The sequence below is a fragment of the Cervus canadensis genome, chromosome 5 (genome assembly GCF_019320065.1).
Source record: "Cervus canadensis isolate Bull #8, Minnesota chromosome 5, ASM1932006v1, whole genome shotgun sequence".
Taxonomy (NCBI): Eukaryota; Metazoa; Chordata; class Mammalia; order Artiodactyla; family Cervidae; genus Cervus; species Cervus canadensis.
Window position 1 is genome coordinate 4,141,069 of NC_057390.1, and position 27,839 is coordinate 4,168,907.

Genomic DNA, 27,839 nt, shown 5'->3' on the forward strand with positions numbered 1-27,839 from the left:
CTTACATTCTTGACAGAGATAGTATTACCTACCTTTCTAAAAATAGTAGGGGTAAACAATTGTAGGAAATGTATGCTAATTAATGGTACAACACTAAGGATTTAAAAACCCTGACACACGCCTACTATACTGCTTTGGAGTCAGAGCATGGCCCGGAATTCATGTCAGGTTGGATCCAAAGTGGAATATGGGGTCCCAGGCCAGGAGTGGTAAACTGCGCCTCTTTTGGCACAATTTGTCCAGCCATGAAAGCATAAATCACAAAGGAAAAAAAATCAGTTTTGTTAAAACACTTTGCCCTCTTTTTATAAGCTTCTTTATTTACTCCGGATAGTTAACACAACAGTCGTCAATAGTGAAGTAAGCAGATTTTACACTCACTATTACTGTATGGATAGAAAGGGCCATATACATTTTTGTGTTTATAAGTCATCTCAGATCACTGCGGTATGGCACGGCACATGAAAACAGAGATTCAGAGGCATGGCGTTAATAAATTCATTTAACATTGTCAAGCATTCAAAAGATAAATGCAATCATATAGCAAAAAAAAAATCAGTTTGAAACTTTGACCTCTCCCAAGGATGTGAAGAATCTTTCCATGTGTCAGAAATCTCTATAGCAAAGATTCCTATAAGAGAGAAAAAAGTTATGTAGATTAATATTTTAACTCAATGATTTTATGATGTATTAAAAAATGTATTCTAGTGTTACTTTGGCAATACTTGGGATTTTTTTCCCCTCAGCTTCTATGAAGGAAGTCAGATATAATGTATTTTATCACCCAGTTTTCAGAAGCTGTGAATCATCCATATCATGCAATAATATGGACTCAACAATAAAAAGGAAAGAACTATTGACTTTATACACCAACCTGGATGGATCTCACGGGCATTGTGCTAAGAGAGAAGAATCACTCTCACAAAACTACATCCTGTGTGTGATTCCATTTACACAACACTCTCAAAAAGACAGTATTACAGAGATAGAGAAGAAAGTAGAGTTTGCTCGGGGATAGGGAGGTGGATGGGAGGATGTCACCATGGAAGGGTATTGTGAAGGAATGAGCTCCTTGGGGCTGATGGGACAATTCAGAACCTTGACTGTGGTGGTGTTCTATGTGTGGTATGTAAAAAAACAAAAACAAAAAAAAACTGCACACACACTAGCAAAAACTGAATAAGGTGTATCAGCTAGTTAACTATACCAATGTCAATTTCGTGGTTTGTAAGACATGGCCACTGGGGAAGCTGGCGGAGGATATGTGGGACCATCTGCACTATTTCTGCATCTGCTTATGAGACTAATTATTTCAAAATAAAGAGTAAAACAGAGCAAAACAAAACTGTTACAGCCACACAATGGAATACTATTCAGCAGTTAAAAGCAATATCCAGTGATATATGCTATATACAACAACCTGGATAAATCTCTACTATAAAAATCTAATATTTTACCCAGTGGCTGGGTAAAAGTCAGCCACTGCAGACTATATACTACATGATTCCATTTGTATGGCAACCTGAAAAGAAAACATTATAGGAACAGGAAACAGACTGGCTGTTGGGAAAAGTAAATTAAGTACACTGACTGTTGTCTAGACGATGTTATTCAGTCGCTAAGTTGTGTTCAACTCTGTTGACCCCCATGGACCTGTCAGGCTCCTCTGTTCATAAGACTTTCCCAGACAAGAATACTGGAGTGGACTGTCATTTCCTTCTCCAGGGGATCCTTCCCACTCAGACAGGATTGAACCTGCGTCTCCTGCATTCACGGGTGTATTCTTTACTGCTGAGCCACCAGGGAAGCCCATGTCTAGATATTAGATGGTAGTCAAAAGGTACCATTTAAAACAAACAGCAAAAGCTTAAAAGTTTTAAAAGGGATACTTTAAGGACACTATTAAAAGTATTAATAGAAAAGAAATTATTATAAGAAGACACTAAACTTCCTGAATATCAAAAGAAATGGTTATAAGCAAAGAAGAATAACCAAATAGAGAAAGAATTAGAGCAAATATCACATAGTAAACAGTTATCATAATATAATATGACAGAGTTGACACCAAATTTAAGAGTTATATCCATAATGTTAAGGAACTTAACTCACTATTAAAAAAAAAAAAGAATTTCAAAATGGTTCATAAAGTCAAACTCAAATCCATACTATCTAAAGAGAGACATTTAAAATGCAGAGATTCAAAAACAGACATGGACAAAGATTTACCAGGCAAATGGACCCAAGGAAATAGGAAATAGGAGCTGTAACTCTAGTACCAGACAAAGTAGACGTCAAGTCCTTCCTCCTTCCAAAAAAATTAAGTGCATCAGAAAATAACATTTTGTAAAAGCCAAATTCACAGTGAAGATATGACAATTCAGAATATCTATGCAACAGATAAAACAGCAAACCACCTATATAAAACAAAATTTATAGGAGATATAAGAAGAAATAAAAACATACCAGTAATAGGAAATTTTAAAATGCCATTCTTAGTAAAACAAGTGAACAAAAATTAAATGACATTATAAAAGAACAAAGTAAAATTAAAAAGGTAAATCTTCTGGATATATTATACTATACTCTGATAAGAAAGAATATATCTTCTCAAGTGTACATGAACTGTTACCAAAACGTGAACATGTAGTAAAGTATAAAGAAAACATCAGTAGTTTCTATAAAATAGAAATATTACAAATAATATACACAATAACACTGAGAATTAAAAATGAAACCAAAACAAACAAAAAACTCTTCTCACTGAAAATTAAAAGATTTTCTATCAAATAACTCTTGGGTAAAAATGAAAATACAAACAAAGATTAAAGAAATTCTGAAAAATAATGATCACGAAAACACTATATATCAGAATCTGTGGGATATACTGAAAGCAGTAATCACAGAAAAATTCATAACCCTGAATATCTACATTGATAAAAGTTAAAGAATAGTAATAAATGAATTAAATTTCTAACTGAAAAACCTAGGGGAAAAAAAATCAACAAAGTAAATGAAAAAATAGCACAAGGAAGGAACTAATGTAAATAAAAACAGAAATTAATAAGGTAGAGAAAGAAGATAGATTAAATCAATAAATCAAAATGCTGGTTCTTTGAAGCAATGAACTAAGTAAACAAACCACAGGCTAAGGTAATCAACAAACAAAAGGGAGAAGCACATATACACAAATAAGAAATGACAACAGGATATAACTATTGACACAGAAGAAATTTAAAAGTTTATAAGATATTGCATTCGTTACTTCTGTGCAAATAAAGCTGAAAACCTAGAGTTAAAAGCCTCGATAATTTTTACACAAACAGATATAGCTTAAAAAGACTAATTTCCAAAGAAGAAATAGAAAAAGTTACCAAGGAAGTACACCCCACAAAAAAAAGAGTCGAGGCTCTTTAGAAATCAGATAATCCCCAACTGTATAACTTGTTTCAAACTACAGTAACAAAAACTTCCAAATTATTTTTTTAGAAGCAGATATAACATTGATATCTAAACTTAATAGAAAAAGCACAAAGAGATAAATACAGGTCAATATCAGTTATGAATATTGATATACAAATCTAAAATAAATAAAATATTACCGAACACTAAGAAAATAATAGACTATGACCAATTTCTCATGTACGTCAGAAATTCAAACATGGTTCAACAGTTGAAAAATTAATTAATATATCCACATATTAATGATTATAAAGAGAAAAACCATATCTTCATAGATGCTAAAAAAAAGTCCTTGACAAAAAGTTTCCTAATAAAAAAAATCTTAAAAAAAATAGGAATAAGTGGTATTTCCTTAATACCATAAAACATATAAACATGAATCATAAAACTAGTATCTTAATTATCAGGAAAAAAAAAACAACAAAAATAGGTATTCCCACTACAGGTCAGAATTAAAACAGAAATTCCACTTTTGCCACGACTATCTGTCATTATTCTGATGATACTAGCAAATGCTATTAACCAGAGAATATAATTCAAGAGATAAAAATAGGAAAAGAAGAAATAAATATCTCTTTCTGCAGATGACATGATAGTATACCTAGAAACCCCTAAAGAATTAATAATGAAATTTAATGAAATAAAAGAATTTAGCAAGATAACATGCTAGGAAATTAACATGCAAAAGTAGCATCATTTGAAGATATAATATATGGAGAAAACTCCATTTACAATAATAACAAAAAAGTAACAAAATATTCAGGAGTGAATTTTACAAGAAATATTCAAAACCTATTTAAAGAAAAACTACAAACCATTCCTTAAAGACACAAAGAAAATTTGAACAATGGAACATTGTTCCAACAGAAAATCTCTTCTTGGCTAGGACATCTCAGCATAATAAAGAAAAATGAAAAATGAAAGCAAACTGAAACAAATGAATCTACTGTTATTTTAAATGTATACCATCATCACAGTGAGAGTGAAAAAAAATAATCCAAATAATTTATGAACACAGTATTTGACTATATGCCCTCAAGACTTTGGAAAGGTCATGTATGGGACAGGAAGGAAGAATTGCAAACAGATTTTGAACTTTTTTCTAAGTTGGACTGTTTATTGTAGTTCATAGATGAATAAATCTTGAAAGTACTTTAGATTTTGAGTAGAGGGATTGAGCAGAGGAATAACTGTTATCATTGTTGAGTGAACATTTTGATGTTGACCAGATGTTCAAGCTGGTTTTAGAAAAGGCAAAGGAACCAGAGATCAAATTGCCAACATCCGCTGGATCATCGAAAAAGCAAGAGAGTTCCAGAAAAACATCTATTTCTGCTTTATTGACTACGACAAAGCCTTTGACTGTGTGGATCACAATAAACTGTGGAAAATTCTAAAAGAGATGGGCATACCAGACCACCTGACCTGCCTCTTGAGAAACCTATATGCAGGTCAGGAAGCAATAGTTAGAACTGGACTGGTTCCAAATAGGAAAAGGAGTACGTCAAGGCTGTATATTGTCACCCTGCTTATTTACCTTCTTATATGTCAGCTTATTTTACCTATATGCAGCAGTACACATGACGAAATTGCTGGGCTGGAAAGAAGCAACAACTGGAATCAAAGATTGCCGAGAGAAATAGTCAAGTACCCTCAGATATGCAGATGGACAAACACCCTATGGGCAGAAGAAAGGGTGATAGAGGAACTAAAAAAGCCTCTTTGATGAAAGTAAAAGAAGAGAGTGAAAAAGTTGGTTACAAGGGAAAAAAAAAAAAGGAAAAAAAAAAAAAAGAAAAAGTTGGTTTAAAGCTCACATTCAGAAAACCTAAGATTCATGGCATTGGTCCCATCACTTCATGGGAGAAGTAGATGGGTTTGAGATTCTTTATGTGGTGTTTAAACAATGTCAGACTTTATTTTGGGGGGCTCAAATCACGTTGCAGATGGTGACTGCATGGCCATGAAATTAAAACCGCGTACTCTTGGAAGGAAGTTTATGACCAAACCTAGACAGCAAATATTAAAAAGTAAGACAATACTTTTGCCAACGGGTCCGTCTCGTCAAGGCTATGGTTTTTTCCAGTGGTCATGTATGGATGTGAGAGTTGGACTGTGAAGAAAGCTGAGCGCCGAAAAATTGATGCTTTTGAACTGTGGTGTTGGAGAAGACTCTTGAGAGTCTCTTGGACTGCAAGGAGATCCAACCAGTCCATCCTGAAGGAGATCAGTCCTGCGTGTTCATTGGAAGGACTGACGCTGAAGCTGAAACTCCAATACTTTGGCCACTTCATGCGAAGAGTTGACTCGTTGGAAAAGACCCTGATGCTAGGAGTGATTGGGGGCAGGAGGAGAAGGGGACGACAGAGAATGAGATGGTTGGATGGCATCACTGACTCGATGGACATGAGTTTGAGTAAACTCCGGGAGTTAGTGACGGACAGGGAGGCCTGGCGTGCTACGATTCACAGGGTTGCAAAGAGTCGGACATGACTGAATGACTGAACTGAACTGAACTGAGGCCTCTCACTGGAGAAAAATGGGTGTCATACATATACAGAAAGGAAGGAGGCAAGAGAGAAACCTGTGAGGATGGTTCCAACTGGAGGTACCGGTTATTGTTTAAAAATGTCTGTTGCAGGGAGTGGGTGGGTGGGAGGAGGCAAGAGAGAAAGACAGCGAGGAGAAAGTGCAAGAGTGTGAATGTCTGAGACAGTTCATACTGCCTCATAAACACAGAAAAAGCAAACGGAGTAAAATTTTTATAACTGAGTAGGGATAAAAGGTGTACAGATGTTCTTTGCATTGTTTTATTTTTAATTTCTAAGTTTGAAATTATTTCTAAATAAAAATGTTTTTAAAAAGTTTCTGACATTTAGGAATACAGCTAAAATATTTTCCTTTGAAAAATTAGCCTATTACTTTCCTAGAGTATATGTATGTTTGGGGCTACAATATTTAGCCAATAGTTTGTTAATGAAAAGTATATAAAAATGTATGTTATAGAAATTAAAGAAAATCAGATTTTAAAAATTTATGTAAACTTTAGATAAAATAGACATATTTCTTTAACATATTTATATGACACTAATTATCAAAATACTTTTTTTTAATGTCAACATATCCAATTATATAATGATGTTTAAAAAGCACTATTAATGGTAGATGGTTACTGAGTTTTCTCACTCCCTCAAATATTCAGTGCTTATTGCTATATGGTTCCCTAAAGAATGGATCCTTAAGCCACTTACTCTTCTAATGATCGATCTAGGCCTCGGTCAGGAGATCGATGGTGAGTACGTTCTGGTGAGTGACATTTTGTATTTGGCTTTATTGTGGAACTCAAATGATAAGCATTACTTGAGTAATTCTGGCGGCGGAGTTCTTGCACAGCCCTCTCCCTAAAGCAAAAGAGGGACACTTTAACTGAACTTTTATATCCAGCAACATTATTAACACTGTTGTAAAACTGCAGTTCAAATCATACCGTAAAATCTAATCACCATGAAATAACCAAAGTCTGTTTTTATCCCAGAAACAGTGCTTTCCAGGCTGCTGAACCTACCTTTCAAATCGCTCTGTCCCTAGCTGTCTCTTTGTAATGTCCAAGTCAGCTTCCAGCTGCGTCACGACGTTCCTGAACTGGGCCACGTCCCTACTCTGGATGGCCCTGTATATAGAACGTGAATGACGGTCGATTAAAGGCAGAATACCAAAGTATTCCTAGGGCACCTGAAACCACGTTGGCCACGGTTTCTCAGCTGAGGCCAAGCAACACTCTGATTTTTACAGATGTATTGGTGCATCTAAAATATGTCAATTTTATACAAATAAAATAAATTAAAATAAAACATGCCAATTTTAGGTGCAGTAAATGTGCAAAGTAGTCTACTAAAAGCCCTTTAAGCTGTCTCAGCCCCATTCAATTAGTTAAACTTCATTTTCCCTATTTTTAGATATGGTAATACTATTATCTACCTATATTATCAATTCACTGCAGATCATTTTTACAGTTTATTTCACGGTATGATGTGCATATTCCAATGCATATAACACTGGAATTCACTAGCACCATAATAAATATGCAGTTGGTGCATATATGTATATCTAATTGACCAAATGCCTTATATGTGTGTGTAATGAAATTTGATATATCCAACTGTTAAAGACAAAATCTCTTCAATTTAACAGGATCTTCCTTAAGGCTAAACAATGCCTCCAAAACCCTGTGATAAGTACACTACCAGGAGGAAGATAATGACAGAGGTGACCACTCTTGCCAGAACATTCTCTCCTCTCTGCTGGCTTTCAGGACTGCACTACGGACTGCTGGAGTCTAAACTCTAGAGACTAGGAACACAGGCGTTTATAAAGCTTAACAGTTCTAGGTGACACTACTCACCAGCCCGTCTAAAACAGAGTGTAGCCCCTTAAGGTGGGAGTTTTGGCATACTTCACTGAGGCAATTTCCACCTATGGCTAGAGGAAATGATCCTACAGAACTGGATCATTCTGAAGGTCCAGTCCAAAGCCCAGCTGCAGTGACTGAAAAGAGTGACTCAGTTACAGCTGCCACAACCTAAAAACAGTCTCTGAAGGAAACCAGCCCTGGTTTTGCAGCCTGTGCTCAGTCAGGGGCTCCCAAAAGTGGCCAGTTCCTGAGACCATGATTCCTGTCCTTCCCCACGTCCCTACTCAGACGGGAGGGCAGAGCTGAGGCTGGATGAAAAGGTGTTACAGGTGGGATGGATAAGAACAGAGGCTAAGGGTCCCCCATCAGGTTTTGTGACAGGTGACAAAGGTGATAAAATAAAATATCTACTATGCAGGCAGCGGGGGGCTTCCCTGGTAGGTCAGATGGTAAAGAATCCGCTTGCAATGCAGGAGACTGGGGTTTGATCCCTGGGTCAGGAAGATCCCCTGGAGAAGGGAATGGCAACCCACTCCAGTGTTCTTGCCTAGAGAATTCCATGGACAGAGGAGCCTGGTGGGCTACAGTCCATGAAGTCCCAGAGAGTCAGACACGACTGAGCGACTAAGCACATCCAGGACACACACATGCAGGCAGGCATTTCCATCTAAGCCTCCAGTGGTGTAACAAGGTGCTAACAGTACTAGGCGTTCTTTAAAAAAAAAGTCACCATCAGTGCTCTGGGGGAAGTCTCCAGCATTCAGTGAATGCAGTAGTGCTTCCAGGTGCCCAGTGCACCGGGAAATACCACGTGACAAGTGAAGAGACTGGGTAGCAATACCAAGAAGGCCCATAATAGAAAAATCCTTCTGGTTTCAGAAGTGCTTTTTTTTCCTAAGCTGGTTATAATATTTCCCAAAGGCAATATGTTAGATCAGTAGAGGTTCTATTAGACCCAAAACTCCGTTGGAAACAATCAACACAAAGATGGTTACATTTAAATTTAGATGCATTGCTGCTGCTGCTGCTAAGTCGCTTCAGTCGTGTCCGACTCTGTGCGACCCCATAAATGGAAGCCCACCAGGCTCCTCCGTCCCTGGGATTCTCCAGGCAAGAACACGGGAGTGGGTTGCCATTTCCTTCTCCAATGCATGAAAGCGAAAAGTGAAAGGGAAGTCGCTCAGTTGTGTCCAACTCTTAGCGACCCCATGGACTGCAGCCTACCAGGCTCCTCCGTCCATGGGATTTTCCAGGCAAGAGTACCGGAGTGGGGTGCCATTGCCTTCTCCATTAGATGCATTAGACACACATAATAGAAATAGGTACTAAATCTTAGACAAATCACAACATTTTGGGTTCTCAGTTTAATTAATAGGAAACTATGACATTAAATCGTCTAAATTCCAGCTTTAAAATTTCACTAACCTATAAAGTACCGAAAACTTGAGAAATACGACTTAATGTTATCATATTGGTAATCAACTCACATTTTGTTTTCTGCCAAACAAAGGTGTTCTTTGAGAAGCTGAATTTCAGATTCTTTTTCCTGAAGTGCTATCTGAGACTGATATTCTTTGTCTCTATTGGCCACCAGCAAAGCTTCTAGATTCTGCATGGAGATTCTCTCATTTGTCATCTGACTCCTGAGGAGTTCTATTTCAGAACGAGCAGAATCCAACTCATTCTCCATCTGCACAATGATAGGAAGATATCTATACTTATTCCCACTTGTTTACTTAACTCAGGTATTATCAGAGACTCATAAAATTTATCTGTTATGAACTGACAACCACATTTAATTTCTAGATTTGAAATTGCGTCCTTCTTAGGAGATACATGCACATACACAGTATCACTTCCCAACTCTCTGATAGTATTAGAAGGTTCATTAATTTAAGAGTTATTAATCCCAAACGTCAAACAATTTCCAGCTTTGCTATTTCTTATAATATATTTTGGCAAGACTGACATGGTAGTATCTGTGACTATTGCTTTGTCCCAAGTTGGGTAAGTTACAAATGCCTAACTTCCTGATGGAATGTCATCATACTCCATGGTTAAGAAAGATAAGGAGTAATCTCACACTCCCTCTCTTGTATGGTCCGATGAAACACTTCACTTTTTGAAGGTTATCTTGAGCCTAAAATACATTCTCCAAATGCTTCTCCAAAAGGAGGGAAACCAGACATCACTATTTAGAAAAAAAATATTCTTTATCTCATAATATACATTATAATAAATTATATATATATATTCAAAAATTTAATGTGAAACGCTGAGAAAAGAAAGTCTATAAAAATGAATTATTAGGAAAGGGGCAGGCAGGTAGGGTAAGAACTTTTTAGACTAGATACAATTTAAAATGATGTCTGACCATAGCAAAAACAAACATCCATAGTCATTATAAACAACCAAAATTTACAAGGAAAAAAACCAGATGAAAATAAACTCAGTAAATAGTTAATATCTTACTAATAAAAGGAATATGAACTAATTCATGAGAAATATGAACTAATGATATGAACAGAAAATTTACAAAATATAGCTAGCTAATTAGTAAACATAGAGAATAATATATCTTATATTAATAATCAAAGAAACATAACTTAAAGCAAAATGGTATTTCTAATCCAGGATTTCTTAACCTTGACCCTACTGATCTTTTGTGTTGGGTAACTGTTTGGTATAGGGAGCTGCCCTGTGCCTTACAGGATGCTGAGCGGCATCCCTGGCCTCTACTTACTAGAGGTCTACAACACCCCCCAACCCTGGTGTGACAATCAAAAATACCTCCAGACATTGCTAAATATTCAGAGGAGAAAAACCTCTTTTGGTTGAACCAATGCTGCAGTTTATTAAATTGGCAAATGTCTTAATGCGTGTTGATTAACATTAAAATAGGCAATGATGGCGGGAATACAAAACGGAGCATCACTTTTTTGGTAGCAGCTTCACTGGGATGTAATTCACATACCATACAACTCGCCCATTCAAATGGTACAAGTCAATGATTTTTAGTATATTGGGTTGACCAAAAAGTCTGTTTGAGTTTTTCTGTAACACCTTACGGAAAAATTCAAACTTTTTGGCCAACACAGTATTAACAGAGCTATGTGATCATACCGCATTCCCACAGTTTATTGTTAGAACATTTTCACCATCCAAAAATGGAACCCAGTACACATTAGCAGTCACTCCCTTACCTCTGCCCCAGCACTAGCCCTAGGCAATAACTCATCTGTTTTGTATGATCTGCCTTATTTTGAACATTTCACATAAATGGAAACATACTGTGTGTGTGTGTGTGTGTGTGTGTGTGTGTGTGTGTGTGTGTGTGTGGTCTTACGTGACTGACTTCCTTCACTTAGTGTAATGTTTTCAAGAGTTGTCCATGTTTTAGCAGCTATCAGTCCTTCATTACTGCTACTGCCAAATAATATTCCCTTGCATAGATGTATGAATATTTGAGTTATTTATACTTCTTGGCAATTATGAAGAATGCTGCTAAGGACAATTGTGTATCCATTTTTACATGGAACTTCTTACAGAAGCCAACAAGACACATCATTCTCAAATGCATCATATCCTCCTAACAAGCAGTAGGCTAACAAAATAAGGGAGTTCAACAGGGTGTGATAATAACAGAAATGTAAACATAGCCAAAATGTGTTGATATTTCAATTATACTATGCAACTTTAACATACATTCTTTTAGGATTCAGGTCCCGTCTATTTCTTCAGATGCATCTCAGTCACTTGTTCATGCTACACTGGCCACTGCAAATAACTTACTGCTCACTCCAGAGTTTATATTTATATTTATACCTCCATACCATTGCCTAAGCTATTCCCTCATTCCTTTTGAGTTCAGTAGTACACCTTTATGAACTCCTCTCTGACACCCACAGGCCAATGGGAATTTCCTCTCTGAAACCTTGAGTATTTCTTTTTTTTTTTTTTTTTTTTTTTTTTTGAGTATTTCTTATTAGTATCACACTCACCCCAAATTATTTGTATGTCAATACCAGGAGGTCTTTGAGGGAGGGGGACTGTACCTTTTGAATATTATGTTCACATGGCAAGCATGATGGCAGGCATCAGGCACATGGTAGATAAAATCAAGTGAATTACAGTTGAAAAGAACTCAGCCAAATAGTAAATCTAGCTTAAAACAATATCATTAAAATTATAATTTAGCTAGATAAACCTCAACCTCGTGGTTCTTTGCTGACTGGTATGTCAGTGTGTTTTATCATTCTTTTGACTAAAAGTAAATGCAGAGCACACAAAGGAAAAATCTCTGTTATGGTCTTGAATGGTTTGGAACACAGCAGAAATTAATATCCTGGACTTTAAAAATAAAATCTAAAGTTGAAAGACATACCTTTGCTGTAGCATTTTATTAAAAAAAAAAGTTTGTTTTTCTAAAATTACAAAAATTTTACAGTGATAACATTACTAAAAGAACCATTTAAAAATGTATGACGTACCATTTCTATCTCTTGATCTTTAGCAACCAGCTGTCGATTGAGAAGTTCTTTGCTTGAGTCAAGTTTAATGCAAAGTTCCCTTGTGGAAGACAAATCTGCAAGGGCAGACACTTTTTCAAACTGAACCTTCTGAAGCTCCTCTTCCATCTTTACAACAGACTTATGTAAAGTAGCAATCTGGGACTTGTAAGACCGTTCTGCATTTAAGTGCTGCAAGGACAAATTATTATATATTTTTTAACATGGGAAAAACCCACAACACGGAAAACAAAGTGAGGCAAATCTTTTAATGACACTACTTTTAGATTACAAGGAACTTTCTCTTTCTCTCTCTCTCTCTCTTTTTTTTTTTTGGCCTTGCCAAATGGCATGTGGGATCTTAATTCCCCAAACTGGGATCAAATCCATGCCTCCTGCAGTGGAAGCATGGAGCCTTAACCATGAGACAGGGAATGGTAAAGGACATTACATGAAATGGTCAAGGACAGGGAAGTCCCTATAAAGAACTTTAGTTTATGTAGATGGTAAGAGTATGTACAAAACATTCTGGGAAAGATCAATTTCAAGTTTTCATATACAAAATCCATGAGTAAAGTGGTCAGCTGATCATTCTTTTTAATGTACTGAGAAAACAAAAGTCTCAGCCCCAAAGCTAGTTGAGACATATACATCTTTGTAGTTCTGTCTATATTTGCCACAGTTACAATTATTCTATAATGTAAATATTGCTGCTATTAAAGATAAAACATTAGCCACTGTTTCATTCACTGTGCCTACCTTCCCATTCTTGAATGACATGCTGATATGGATCATAGTATCATAAAATGAGGACTGATAACTCTCTAACACTAATGCCTCTGAGGGAAATAGACTGGGTAACTATAAGTTAAGGATATATCCATATTATAGAAAATGAGAGCATGTTTTAAACACTGTACTATGAGATTCAAGTTATATAAATAAATTTCAAATATTCAAGATAATTCCCCCCCCCTTTTTTTACAGAAAAAGTTCTTATGTAAGTGCGCTGCCATCTACAGAGAATTATTTGCTATTATATGAGGCTAAGAGAACTAAGAGGCAAGCCAAGAAATTTTTCTGCTTTTATAAGCGTTTTTACAAGTACAACACACAAAAAAATTGCTCCTGGAATAAGTTATTTGGCCAAAATTCACTCCTTTCTTTCTCCTTTCCTTCCTTCTTCACTCATACAACTACTCACACATTCTTCAAACAAACTTCTATCCATCCATCCACCCCACTCAACCACCTATCCATCCATTCCATACATTTTTCTTGGGTATATTCTATGTTCCAACAATGTGCCTAGATGCATAGCCAATGGTAATGGTCTCTGTTCTCATGAGGCTTCCAGACTATGGGGGAATCATGGTCAATAAAATAATCATATAGCTGAATATGTAGATACAGATTAGGCAAACATTTCTAGAGAAAAAAACTATAACACAGGGAAGTGACCTAGACTGAAAGGATCAGAGAAGTCAAGAAAGCCTTCTCTGAGTCAATGACACTTGAACTGAGATCTGAAAAGCAAATGGATACACAATGTGTGAGGCGAAGGTGGCTTTTCAAATTGGAGGATGCCAAGTGTGAAGCAAGGGCAGAGAAAAGGTTCCTATGTCTCGAGCTCAGAGACCACAGAAAAGAGTGAAAAGAGACACAGTTGAAAACACGTACAACCTATAAAACAGAGCCTGGTAACCCAGGTATCAATAAAATTTAGGTCTTTACTTCCACTAAATGATCTTACAGAGGAGGTTATGTGATCAGTTTTATGTTTTGAAAAGAATGTATGGAAGGTTTCAGGTTCTAGTAAAATTGCTGATTAAGCTAAGAGAAAAATCTTCTGGATAAAATAGAAAAAAAATTATTTTTGCAATTTATAGCTGAACTTGTAGGTAAGAAAGAGAAATTCTCACATGCCAAACATAAAGAAAATGAGTCAAGGTCAGCTGGTAACAAATGGGCCAAAGCTGGGGACAAAGTTTGAGCCTGTGAAAGTGAAAAGTTCTTAATGAACACCCTGGTGGTTCATTGTTCAGTTGCTAAGTCATGGTAGACTCTGCGACCCCATGGACTATAGCACACCAGGCTTCCCTGTCCTTTATCATCTCCTGGTGTTTGCTCAGATGCATGTCCATTGAGTTGGTGATGCTACCTAACCACCTCATCTTCTGCCACCCTCTTCTTCTTTTGCCTTCAACCCTTCCCAGCATCAGGGTCTTTTCCAATGAGTCAGCTCTTTGCATTAGCTGGCCAAAGTATTGGAGCTTCAGCATCAGTCCTTTCAATGAATATTCAGGGTTGATTGCCTTGAGCATTGACTGGTTTGATCTCCTTGCAGTCCAAGGGACTCTCAAGAGTCTTCTCTAGCACTAGTCTTCTCTAGTCTTCTCTAGTTTGAAAGCATCAATTCTTTAGCACTCAGCCTTCTTTATGGTCCACATCTCACATCCGTACATGACTACTGGAAAAACCATAGCTTTGATTATTCGGACCTGTGTTGGCAAAGTGATGTCTTTGCTTTTTAATGTGCTGTCTAGATTTGTCATAGCTTTTCTTCCAAGGAGCAACTGTCTTTGAATTTCATGGCTGTAGTCATTGTCCACAGTGATTTTGGAGCCAAATAAAATAAAATCTGCCACTGTTTCCATTCCTCCCCCCCCTCTATTTGTCATGAAGTGATGGGACCAGATGCCATAATCTCAGTTTTTTGAAAGTTGAGTTTTAAGTCAGCTTTTTCACTCTCCTCTTTCACCCTCATTAAGAAACTCTTTAGTGTAGAACACCCTGGAGTGGGCATTTAATAGAGAATCTGGAAGGGTCACACCTTAGTGTGAGGCTAAACTAGTCTTACAGGAAAGGCTACTTTAGATCTGCCTACCAAAGCTTAAAAACAATCTTGAAAGTATTAGTTAATCTGCAAGTAATTTAAGAGCCTGCCAAAACAAATCCAACACTTTCTAAAGGAAGATAATAAAATCTAACATTCAACAAAGTAAAATTCACAATGTCCAGCATTCAGTTTAAAAATACATATATCAGACATGTAAAGATACAGGAAAAGTGATCCACGAGCATCAAAATTAGTTGATGTAAACTGATGCAAAATGACAAAAGATGATATTAGCAGATAAGGGCCTTAAAACAGCTATTATCTAGACAAGAGGGATTAACAGGGTCTAAATTACCCTGTTGCCAAAACAACTAGAAAAATGAACAAAATATAGGAGGGAAAAATCAGTTTTCAGAAAACAGATAAAAGGTAGTACAGAACTATGATCTCTGGGAAGGAAAACAAATAAGGCCAACCAGATACCCCACGTCCAAGGTCAGTGAAACCCTAGTAAGACGGTAAGCACTGCAGTGGCTGTGAGGAGATAACCCACACATCCAAGGGCAAAGAAGAAGGCCCAGCAAGATGGTAGGAGGGGCAAATTCGCGTTTAGAATCAAACCCCATTCCCGCCAGAGACACTCAGAGGGATCAAACAAACCTTGTGTGCACCAGGAAGCAGTGACCCCAGAGGGGACTGTCCTGGACTTGCCTGTGGGTGTCCAGGAGTCTCCAGCAGAGGGGTGGGTCAGCGGTGGCCTGCTGCAGGGTTGGGGGCACAGACTGTAGCAGTACATGCATGGGATCTTTTGAGGGAGGTCACCATTATTTTCATTACCTCCACCATAGTTTGGCCCCAGGTAAATAGCAGGGAGGGAACACAGCTCCACCCATCAACAGAAAATTGGATTAAAGATTTACTGAGCATGGCCCCGCCCATCAGAACAAGACCCAGTTTCCCCCTCAGTCAGCCTCTCCCATCAGGAAGCTTCTATAAACTTCTTATCCTTCTCCATCAGAGGGCAGACAGACTGAAAACCACAAACACAGAAAACTAACCAAGCTGATCACATGGACCACAGCCTTGTCTAACTCAATGAAACTATATGAGCCATACCATGTAGGGCCACCCAAGATGGATGGGTCATGGTGGAGAGGTCTGACAAAATGTGGTCCACTGGAGAAGGGAATGGCAAACCACTTCAGCATTCTTGTCTTGAGAACCCCATGAACAATAGGAAAAGGCAAAAAGATAGGACATTGAGAGATGAATTCCCCAGGTTGGTAGGTGCCCAATATGTTACTGGATATCAGTGGAGAAATAACTCCAGAAAGAATGAAGGGATGGAGCCAAAGCAAAACACCACCCAGTTGTGGATGTGACTGGTGATGGAACCAAGTTCCAATGCTGTAAAGATCAATATAGCATAGGAACCTGGAATGTTAGGTCCATGAATCAAGGCAAATTGGAAGGTCAAACAGGAGGTGGCAAGGGTGAACAAAACTGGACTGCAATGGGTGAATTTAACTCAGATGACCATTACATCTATTACTGTGGGCAAGAATCCCTTAGAAGAAATGGAGTAGCCATCATAGTCAACAAGAAAGTCTGAAATGCAGTACTTGGATGCAATCTCAAAAATGACACAATGATCCCTGTTCATTTCCAAGGCAAACCATTCAATATCACGGTAATCCAAGTCTATGCCTGATTAGTAATGCTGAAGAAGCTGAAGTTGAACGGTTCTATGAAGACCTACAAGACCTTTTAGAACTACCACCCCAAAAAGATGTCCTTTTCATTATAGGGGACTGCAAAAGTAGGAAGTCAAGAAACACCTGGGGGGGAGGAGCCAAGATGGCGGAGGAATAGGATGGGGAGACCACTTTCTCTCCTACAAGTTCATCAAAAGAATAACTGAACGCAGAGCAAACTTCACAAAACAACTTCTGATCGCTAGCTGAGGTCATCAGGCACCCAGAAAAGCAGCCCATTGTCTTCAAAAGGAGGTAGGACAAAATGTAAAAGATAAAAAGAGAGACAAAAGAGCTAAGGACGGAGATCAGTCCCGGGAAGGGAGTCTTAATAGAGAAAGTTTCCAGACACCAGGAAACCCTCGCACTGGCGGGTCTGGGGGAAGTGTTTGAATCTCGGAGGGCAGCCTGACTAGGAGGGGAACAATAAATAAAACCTACAGATTACGAGCCTAAAAGCAACTCCCAGCAGAAAAGTACTCCAGACACCCGCATCCGCCACCAGCAAGTGGGGGCGGAACGGAGAGGAGCGGGCGGCATTGCTTAGGGTAAGGACCGGGCCTGAGTGCCCTGAGGACAATCGGAGGGAGCTTTTGTGAGTTACCGACTTAAACTGTGGGATAGCAAGAGAGAGAGAGAGAATTAACCAGCCCGAACACACTGCCGGCCGTTCGCAGAACAAAGGGACCGAGCAAGTCCAGAGAAGAGCTTGCAGGCTGCGGGCCGGCCCAGCCCCGCCGGAGGCTGGAGACAGGGGTGAGGGGAAAGGGGCAGGCTCGGCCCCAAGGACCACATCCCCTACCGCACTGCAAACAGGCCTCCAGTTTCTAATCAAAGACCTCCTGAGATTCTGGATGGTCGACATCCACCAGGAGGGTCGCGGTGAGACAGAGGGCGCAGGCACCTGACCAGCGCGGGCAGGGACTGGGGCTGGAGACGCAGAGGGCAGAAGGTGCATGCACCCGACTGGTGCAGGCGGAAACTGAGACTGGGACAGCGGAAGAGAGTAGGCGCGCCGCACCCAGGGAGAGTGCGCCCGTCAAGCCCCTGGCTGCCTGAACCGCGCTGACGGGGAAGGCACAAAAAGCAGGTGCAGCTTTTTATTCCGCGCTTTTGTGGAACACCCGAGGGCTGGAACCACGCACAGCGCAGGGCATGCTCCATATAGAACGGCTGGGAGCCTGAGCGGCATAGACGGGTGGGGGGGGGGGCGGGGAAGCAGCGCCAGCCCCTCCCCGCAGCGCAGAAATGAGGCACTGAAGAGACCGGCAAACAGAAGCCAAATAAACAAAGGGAACCGCTTCAGAAGGGACCGGTGCAACAGATCAAAATCCCTGTAGGTAACACCGACTTCACCGGAAGGGGCCTGTAGATATCGAGAAGTGTAAGCTGGAACGAGGAGCTATCTGAAACTGAGCCGAACCCACACTGACCACAACAGCTCCAGAGAAATTCCTAGATATATTTTTACTTTTTTTTTTTTTTAAGTAAGAAAAAAAAATTTTTTTTAATTTTTTCTCTTTTATTTTCTTTTATAATGCCCTATTACTCCCCCAGTACTCCTTAACTTTCATTTTCATAGATTTTTACGAGTTTTTTAATTAGGAAAAAATTTTTTTTCTTTTTTTCTTCTTTTTTTTTCCTTTTTCTCTTCTATTTTCTATTTTTCTTTTTCTCTTATTTCTTTTCAAAGTCCTCTATTACTCCTCTACTACTCCTTAATTTTCATTTTCATTACACTATAACCTTACCAAAAAAAAAAAAGAAGAGAAGCCCTATTTTTAAACCGAACTTCATATATATTTCTAAAATTTTTTTGTGTGTTTTGGTTTTTGTTTTTAATATAGTATTTTTAATAGCCTAACCTCTACTCTAGATTTTTAATTTTTGTTTTTCAGTATATGATATAAATTGTGAACATTTAAGAATCCAATATTCAGTTCCCATTTTTATTCAGGAGTGTGTTGATTACTCTCTCCCACTTTTGACTCTCCGTTTTCTACCTCAGAACACCTCTGTTTCCTCCTTTCCCCTTCTCTTCCCAATCCAATTCTGTGAATCTTTGTGGGTGTCTGGGCTACGGAGAACACTCTGGGAACAGACAACTGCGTAGATCTGTCTCTCTCCTTTTGAGTCCCCCTTTTTCTCCTCCTGCTCATCTCTATCTCCCTCCTCCCTCTCCTCTTCTTCATGTAACTCTGTGAACCTCTCTGGGTGTCCCTAACGGGGGAGAATCTTTTCACCATTAACCTAGAAGTTTTATTATCGGTGCTGTATAGTTGGAGAAGTCCTGAGACTACAGGAAGAATAAAACTGAAATCCAGAGGCAGGAGACTTAAGCCCAAAACCTGAGAACACCAGAAAATTCCTGACTACATGGAACTTTAAGTAATAAGAGACCGTCCAAAAGCCTCCATACCTACACTGAAACCAACCACCACCCAAGAGCCAATAAGTTTTAGAGCAAGACATACCACGCAAATTCTCCAGCAACGCAGGAACATAGCCCTGAAAGTCAACATACAGGCTGCCCAAGGTCACACCTAACACACAGACCCATCTCAAAACTCATTACTGGGCACTCCATTGCTCTCCAGAGAGAAGAAATCAAGTTCCACGCACCAGAACACCGACGCAAGCTTCCCTAACCAGGAAACCTTGACAAGCCAATCGTCCAATCCCACCCACTGGGTAAAACCTCCACAATAAAAAGGAACCACAGACCTCCAAAATACAGAAAGCCCACTCCAGACACAGCAATCTAAACAAGAAGAAAAGGCAGAGAAATACCCAACAGGTAAAGGAACATGAAAAATGCCCACCAAGTCAAACAAAAGAGGAGGAGATAGGGAATCTACCTGAAAAAGAATTTAGAATAATGATAATAAAAATGATCCAAAATCTTGAAAACAAAATGGAGTTACAGATAGATAGCCTGGAGACAAAGATTGAAAAGATGCAAGAAATGTTTAATAAAGACCTAGAATAAAAAGTGAAAGTAAGCCATGCAAAAAAAAAAAAAAAGAGTCAATTAAAAATGAGTAATGCAATGAATGAGATCAAAACACTCTGGAGGGAACCAAGAGTAGAATAACGGAGACAGAAGATAGGATAAGTGAGGTGACGATAAAATGGTAGAAACATAATGAAGCAGAGAAGGAAAAAAGGAAAAAAAGAATCAAAAGAAATGAGGACAACCTCAGGGACCTCTGGGACAATGTGAAACACCCCAACATTCGAATTATAGGAGTCCCAGAAGAAGAAGACAAAAAGAAGGCCATGAGAAAATACTCGAGGAGATAATAGCTGAAAACTTCCCTAAAATGGGGAAGGAAATAGCCACCCAAGTCCAAGAAACCCAGAGAGTCCCAAATAGGATAAACCCAAGGCGAAACACCCCAAGACACATATTAATCAAATTAACAAAGATCAAACACAAAGAACAAATATTAAAAGCAGCAAGGGAGAAATAACAAATAACACACAAAGGGATTCCCATAAGGATAAGAGCTGATTTATCAATAGAAACCCTCCAGGCCAGAAGGGAATGGCAGGACATACTGAAAGTAATGAAAGAGAATAACCTACAACCTAGATTACTGTACCCAGCAAGGATCTCATTCAGATATGAAGGAGAATTCAAAAGCTTTACAGACAAGCAAAAGCTGAGAGAATTCAGCACCACCAAACCAGCTCTTCAACAAATGCTAAAGGATCTTCTCTAGACAGGAAATGCAGAAAGATTGTATAAACGTGAACCCAAAACAACAAAGTAAATGGCAACGGGACCACACCTATCAATAATTACCTTAAATGTAAATGGGTTGAATGCCCCAACCAAAAGACAAAGATTGGCTGAATGGATACAAAAACAAGACCCCTATATATGCTGACTACAAGAGACCCACCTCAAACAAGAGACACATACAGACTAAAAGTGAAGGGCTGGAAAAAAAATATTTCACGCAAACGGAGACCAAAAGAAAGCAGGAGTCGCAATACTCATATCAGATAAAATAGACTTTCAAATAAAGGATGTGAAAAGAGACAAAGAAGGACACTACATAATGATCAAAGGATCAATCCAAGAAGAAGATATAACAATTATAAATATATATGCACCCAACATAGGAGCACCGCAATATGTATGGCAAACGCTAACGAGTATGAAAGAGGAAATTAATAGTAACACAGTAATAGTGGAAGATTTTAATACCCCACTCACAGCCATGGAGAGATCAACTAAACAGAAAATTAACAAGGAAACACAAACCTTAAATGACACAATGGACCAGCTAGACCTAATCGGTATCTATAGGACATTTCACCCCAAAACAATCAACTTCACCTTTTTCTCAAGTGCACACGGAACCTTCTCCAGAATAGATCACATCCTGGGCCATAAATCTGGTCTTGGAAAATTAAAAAAAATTTAAATCATTCCAGTCATCTTTTCTGACCACAGTGCAGTAAGATTAGATCTCAATTACAGGAAAAAAATTGTTAAAAATTCAAACACCTGGAGGCTAAATAACACGCTTCTGAATAACCAACAAATCATAGAAGAAATCAAAAAAGAAATCAAAATATGTATAGAAATGAATGAAAATGAAAACACAACAACCCAAAACCTATGGGACACTGTAAAAGCAGTGCTAAGGGGAAGGTTCATAGCATTACAGGCTTACATCAAGAAACAAGAAAAAAGCCAAATAAATAACCTAACTCTACACCTAAAGCAATTAGAGAAGGAAGAAATGAAGAACCCCAGGGTTAGCAGAAGGAAAGAAATCGTAAAAATTAGAGCAGAAATAAATGCAAAAGAAACTAAAGAGACCATAGTAAAAATCAACAAAGCTAAAAGCTGGTTTTCTGAAAAAATAAACAAAATTGACAAACCATTAGCAAGACTCATTAAGAAACAAAGAGAGAAGAACCAAATTAACAAAATTAGAAATGAAAATGGAGAAATCACAACAGACAACACTGAAATACAAAGGATCATAAGAGACTACTACCAGCAGCTCTATGCCAATAAAATGGACAACTTGGATGAAATGGACAAATTCTTAGAAAAGTATAACTTTCAAAAACTGAACCAGGAAGAAATAGAAGATCTTAACACACCCATCACTAGCAAGGAAATTGAAACTGTAATCAAAAATCTTCCAGCAAACAAAAGCCCAGGACCAGATGGCTTCACAGCTGAATTCTACCAAAAATTTAGAGAAGAGCTAACACCTATCTTACTCAAACTCTTCCATAAAATTGCAGATGAAGGTAAGCTTCCAAACTCATTCTATGAGGCTACCATCACCCTAATTCCAAAACCAGACAAAGATGCCACAAAAAAAGAAAACTACAGGCCAATATCACTGATGAACATAGATGCAAAAATCCTTAACAAAATTCTAGCAAACAGAATCCAACAACATATTAAAAAAATCATACACCATGACCAAGTGGGCTTTATCCCAGGAATGCAAGGATTCTTTAATATCCGCAAATCAATCAATGTAATACACCACATTAACAAATTGAAAGATAAAAACCATATGATTATCTCAATAGATGCAGAGAAAGCCTTTGACAAAATTCAACACTCATTTATGATTAAAAATTCTCCAGAAAGCAGGAATAGAAGGAACATACCTCAACATAATAAAAGCTATATATGACAAACCCACAGCAAGCATCACCCTCAATGGTGAAAAACTGAAAGCATTTCCCCTGCAATCAGGAACAAGACAAGGGTGCCCACTCTCACCACTACTATTCAACATAGTGTTGGAAGTTTTGCCACAGCAATCAAAGCAGAAAAAGAAGTAAAAGGAATCCAGATAGGAAAAGAAGAAATGAAACTCTCGCTATTTGCAGATGACATGATCCTCTACATAGAAAACCCTAAAGACTCTACCAGAAAATTACTAGAGCTAATCAACGAATATAGTAAAGTTGCAGGATATAAAATTAACACACAGAAATCCCTTGCATTCCTATATACTAACAATGAAAAAACAAAAAGAGAAATTAAGGAAACAATACCATTCACCATTGCAAAAAAAAAGAATAAAATACCTAGGAGTATATCTACCTAAAGAAACAAAAGACCTATACATAGAAAACTATAAAACACTGATGAAAGAAATCAAAGAGGACACAGATGGAGAAACATACCGTGTTCATGGATTGGAAGAATCAATATTGTCAAAATGGCTATTCTACCCAAAGCAATCTATAGATTCAATGCAATCCCTATCAAGCTACCAACGGTATTTTTCACAGAACTAGAACAAATGAATTTCACAATTTGTATGGAAATACAAAAACCTCGAATAGCCAAAGTAATCTTGAGAAAGAAGAATGGAACTGGAGGAATCAACCTGCCTGACTTCAGACTCTACTACAAAGCCACAGTCATCAAGACAGTATGGCACTAGAGATCAATGGAACAGAATAGAAAGCCCAGAGATAAATCCACAAACCTATGGACACCTTATCTTTGACAAAGGAGGCAAGGATATACAATGGAAAAAAGACAACCTCTTTAACAAGTGGTGCTGGGAAAACTGGTCAACCACTTGTAAAAGAATGAAACTAGAACACTTTCTAACACCATACACAAAAAATAAACTCAAAATGGATTAAAGATCTAAATGTAAGACCAGAAACTATAAAACTCCTAGAGGAGAACATAGGCAAAACACTCTCTGACATAAATCACAGCAGGATCCTCTATGACCACCTCCCAGAATATTGGAAATAAAAGCAAAACTAAACAAATGGGACCTAATGAAACTTTAAAGCTTTTGCACTACAAAGGAAACTATAAGCAAGGTGAAAAGACAGCCCTCAGATTGGGAGAAAATAATAGCAAATGAAGAAACAGACAAAGGATTAATCTCAAAAATATACAAGCAACTCCTGCAGCTCAATTCCAGAAAAATAATGACCCAATCAAAAAATGGGCCAAAGAACTAAACAGACATTTCTCCAAAGAAGACATACAGATGGCTAACAAACACATGAAAAGATGCTCAACATCACTCATTATTAGAGAAATGCAAATCAAAACCACAATGAGGTACCATTACACGCCAGTCAGGATGGCTGCTATCCAAAAGTCTACAAGCAATAAATGCTGAGAGGGTGTGGAGAAAAGGGAACCCTCTTACACTGTTGGTGGGAATGCAAACTAGTACAGCCGCTATGGAAAACAGTGTGGAGATTTCTTAAAAAACTGGAATTAGAACTGCCATATGACCCAGCAATCCCACTTCTGGGCAACACACTGAAAGGAAAACCAGATCTGCAGAGACAACGTGCACCCAAATGTTCATGCACAGCAGCTGTTATAAATAGCCAGGAACATGGAAGCAACCTAGATGCCCATCAGCAACCAATGGATAAGGAAGCTGTGGTACATATACACCATGGAATATTATTCAGCCATTAAAAAGAATTCATTTGAATCAGTTCTAATGAGATGAATGAAACTGGAGCCCATTATACAGAGTGAAGTAAGCCAGAAAGATAAAGAGCATTACAGCATACTAACACATATATATGGAATTTAGAAAGATGGTAATGATAACCCTATATGCAAAACAGAAAAAGAGACACAGAAGTACAGAACAAACTTTTGAACTCTGTGGGAGAAGGTGAGGGTGGGATGTTTCGAAAGAACAGCATGTATATTATCTATAGTGAAACAGATCACCAGCCCAGGTGAGATGCATGAGACAAGTGCTCGGGCCTGGTGCACTGGGAAGACCCAGAGGAATTGGGTGGAGAGGGAGGTGGGAGGGGGGATCGGGATGGGGAATACATGTAACTCCATGGCTGATTCATGTCAATGTATGACAAAACCCACTGAAATGTTGTGAAGTAATTAGCCTCCAACTAATAAAAAAAAATAAAAATAAATAAATAAATAAATTTTAAAAAAAAGAAACACCTGGAGTAACAGGCAAATTTGGCCTTAGAGTACAGAATGAAGCAGGGCAAAGGTTAATAGTGTTTTGCCAAGAGAATTCACTGGTCATAACAAACACCCTCTTCCAACAACACAAGAGAAGACTCTACACATAGACATCACCAGATGGTCAACACTGAAATCAGACTGATTATATTCTTGCAGCCAAAGATGGAGAAGCTCTATACAGTCAGCAAAAACAAAACCAGGAGCTGACTGTGGCTCAGATTTTGAACTCCTCATTGCCAAATTCAGACTTAAGTTGAAGAAAGTATGGAAAACCACTAGACCATTCAGGTATGACCTAAATCAAATCCCTAACGATTATACAGTAGAAATGACAAATAGATTCAAGGGACTAGATCTGACAGACAGGGTGCCTGATGAACTATGGATGGAGATTCATGACACTGTACAGGAGACAGGGAGCAAGACCATCCCCAAGAAAAAGAAATGCAAAGAAGCAAAATGGCTGTCTGAGGAGGACTTACAAAATAGCTGTGAAAAAGAAGATAATCGAAAAACAAAGGAGGAAAGGAAAGATATACCCACTTGAATGCAGAGTTCCAAAGAATGACAAGGAGAGATAAGAAAGCCTTCTTCAGTGATCAGTGAAAAGAAACAGAGGAAAACAATAGAATGGGAAAGACTAGAGATCTCTTCAAGAAAATTAGAGATACCAAGGGAACATTTCATGCAAAGATGGGCTCAATAAAGGACAGAAATGGTATGGACCTAACAGAAGCAGAAGATATGAAGAAGAGGTGGCAAGAATACACAGAAGAACTATATAAAAAACGTTTTCATGACCCAGATAATCACGATGGTATCATCACTCACCTAGAGCCAGACATCCTGGAGTGTGAAGTCAAGTGGGCCTTAGGAAGCATCACTATGAACAAAGCTAGTGGAGATGATGGAATTCCAGTTGAGCTAATTCAAATCCTGAAAGATGATGCTGTGAAAGTGCTGCACTCAATATGCCAGCAAATTTGGAAAACTCAGCAGTGGCCACAGGACTGAAAAAGGTCCGTTTTCACTCCACTCCCAAAGAAAGGCAATGACAAAGAATGCTCAAACTACTGCTCAACTGTACTCATCTCACATGCTAGTAAAGTAATGCTCAAATTCTCCAAGACAGGCTTCAACAATACATGAACCATGAACTTCCAGATGTTCAAGCTGGTTTTAGAAAAGGACAGAGGAACCAGAGATCAAATTGCCAACATCATCTGGATCATCAAAAAACCAAGAGAGTTCCAGAAAGACATCTATTTCTGCTTTATTGACTATGCCAAAGTCTTTGACTGTGTGGATCACCACAAACTGTGGAAAATTCTGAAAGAGATGGGAATACCAGACCACCTGACCTACCTCCTGAGAAACCTACATGCAGGTCAGAAAGCAACAGTTAGAACTGGACATGGAACAGACTGGTTCCAAATAGGAAAAGGAGTATGTCAAGGCTGTATATTGCCACTCTGCTTATTTAACTTCTATGCAGAGTACATCATGAGAAACGCTGGGCTGGAGGAAGAACAAGCTGGAATCAAGATTGCTGGAGAAATATCAATAACCTCAGATATGCAGATGACACCACCCTTATGGCAGAAAGTGAAGAAGAACTAAAGAGCCTCTAGATGAAAGTGAAAGAGGAGAGTGAAAAAGTTGGCTTAAAGCTCAACATTCAGAAAACTAAGATCATGGCATCTGGTCCCATCACTTCATGACAGATGGGGAAACAGTGGAAACAGTGACAGACTTTATTTTTTTAGGCTCCAAAATCACTGCAGATGGTGACTGCAGCCATGAAATTAAAAGATACTTACTCCTTAGAAGAAAAGTTATGACCAACCTAGACAGCACATTAAAAAGCAGAGACATTACTTTGCCTACAAAGGTCTATCTAGTCAAGGCTATGGTTTTTTCAGTAGTCATGTATGGATGGGAGAGTTGGACTATAAAAAAAGTTGAGCACTGAAGAATTGATGCTTTTGAACTGTGGTGTTGGAGAAGACTCTTGAGAGTCCCTTGGACTGCAAGGAGATCCACTGGTCCATCCTGAAGGAGATCAGTCCTGAGTGTTCATTGGAAGGACTGATGCTGAAGCTGAAACTCCAATACTTTGCCCACTTGATGCGAAGAGCTGACTCATTTGAAAAGATCCTGATGTTGGAAAAGATTGAAGGTAGGAGGAGAAAGGTATGACAGAGGATGAGGTGGTTGGATGTCATCGCCGACTCAACAGGCCTAAGTTTGGGTTAATTCCAGGAGTTGGTGATGGACAGGGAGGCCTGACGTACTGCAGTCCATGGTGTCTCAAAGGGTCAGACACGACTGAGGGACTGAGCTGAACTGAACTGAACTGATGGTGGTCATGGGCTTCCCTGGTGGTTTAGACAGTAAAGAATCTGCCTGCAATGCAGGAGACCCAGGTTCGATCCCTGGGTTGTGTTGTTAGTAGATTTTCCTTGGAAGAAAAGTTGAAAAGAGATTTTCAATTAAGTTACATAACATATGTGAGAAACTCATATCTACACAAATAGCGGAAGGACATTAGAGACAGAATGAGTTAAGGTAAAATAAAATCTTTTATTTTTCTTATTTTTAACTAATTTACTAGATAACAGTTGGTTCAACACAATAGCAAGAATTTATTCAGTGATTATAGCTCTTGGATAAGTAAACTGATGGACAGTAATGTTATAAAGGATGGGAGAGAGGAATTTCAAACACAACGTTAAAGACACTTGCACTATTCCTGCAGTCATATAGTGCTATTTAAAAATGCAGACTTAGTCATAAGTGTATACTGAAAATTGTAGGGTAACCACTTTAAAAGTTTAAAAAAAGAAGTATATTGATATGTTAATTTAGGAGATAAAATATAATC

The 27,839-nt window shown here is 38.4% G+C and overlaps 1 protein-coding gene across 6 annotated transcripts in view; it reads right to left on the reverse strand.

Moving 5' to 3' along the window:
• Nucleotides 1–298: 298 nt before the first annotated feature.
• The window catches only part of TSGA10 (testis specific 10), a 93,088-nt gene continuing 65,547 nt past the window's right edge, over nucleotides 299–27,839 (reverse strand). For 5 of the 6 annotated variants that reach the window (XM_043467901.1, XM_043467898.1, XM_043467900.1 and 2 more), the window contains 5 exons: nucleotides 12,361–12,570; nucleotides 9,358–9,560; nucleotides 7,025–7,129; nucleotides 6,711–6,860; nucleotides 299–631 (listed from right to left, as the gene is read on the reverse strand). In XM_043467901.1, the coding sequence (XP_043323836.1) occupies nucleotides 607–631; nucleotides 6,711–6,860; nucleotides 7,025–7,129; nucleotides 9,358–9,560; nucleotides 12,361–12,570 (693 nt within the window). In that variant the 3' untranslated portion in view covers nucleotides 299–606. The remainder of the gene's footprint in view (nucleotides 632–6,710; nucleotides 6,861–7,024; nucleotides 7,130–9,357; nucleotides 9,561–12,360; nucleotides 12,571–27,839) is intronic. The other variant, XM_043467899.1, reaches the window with a different exon arrangement.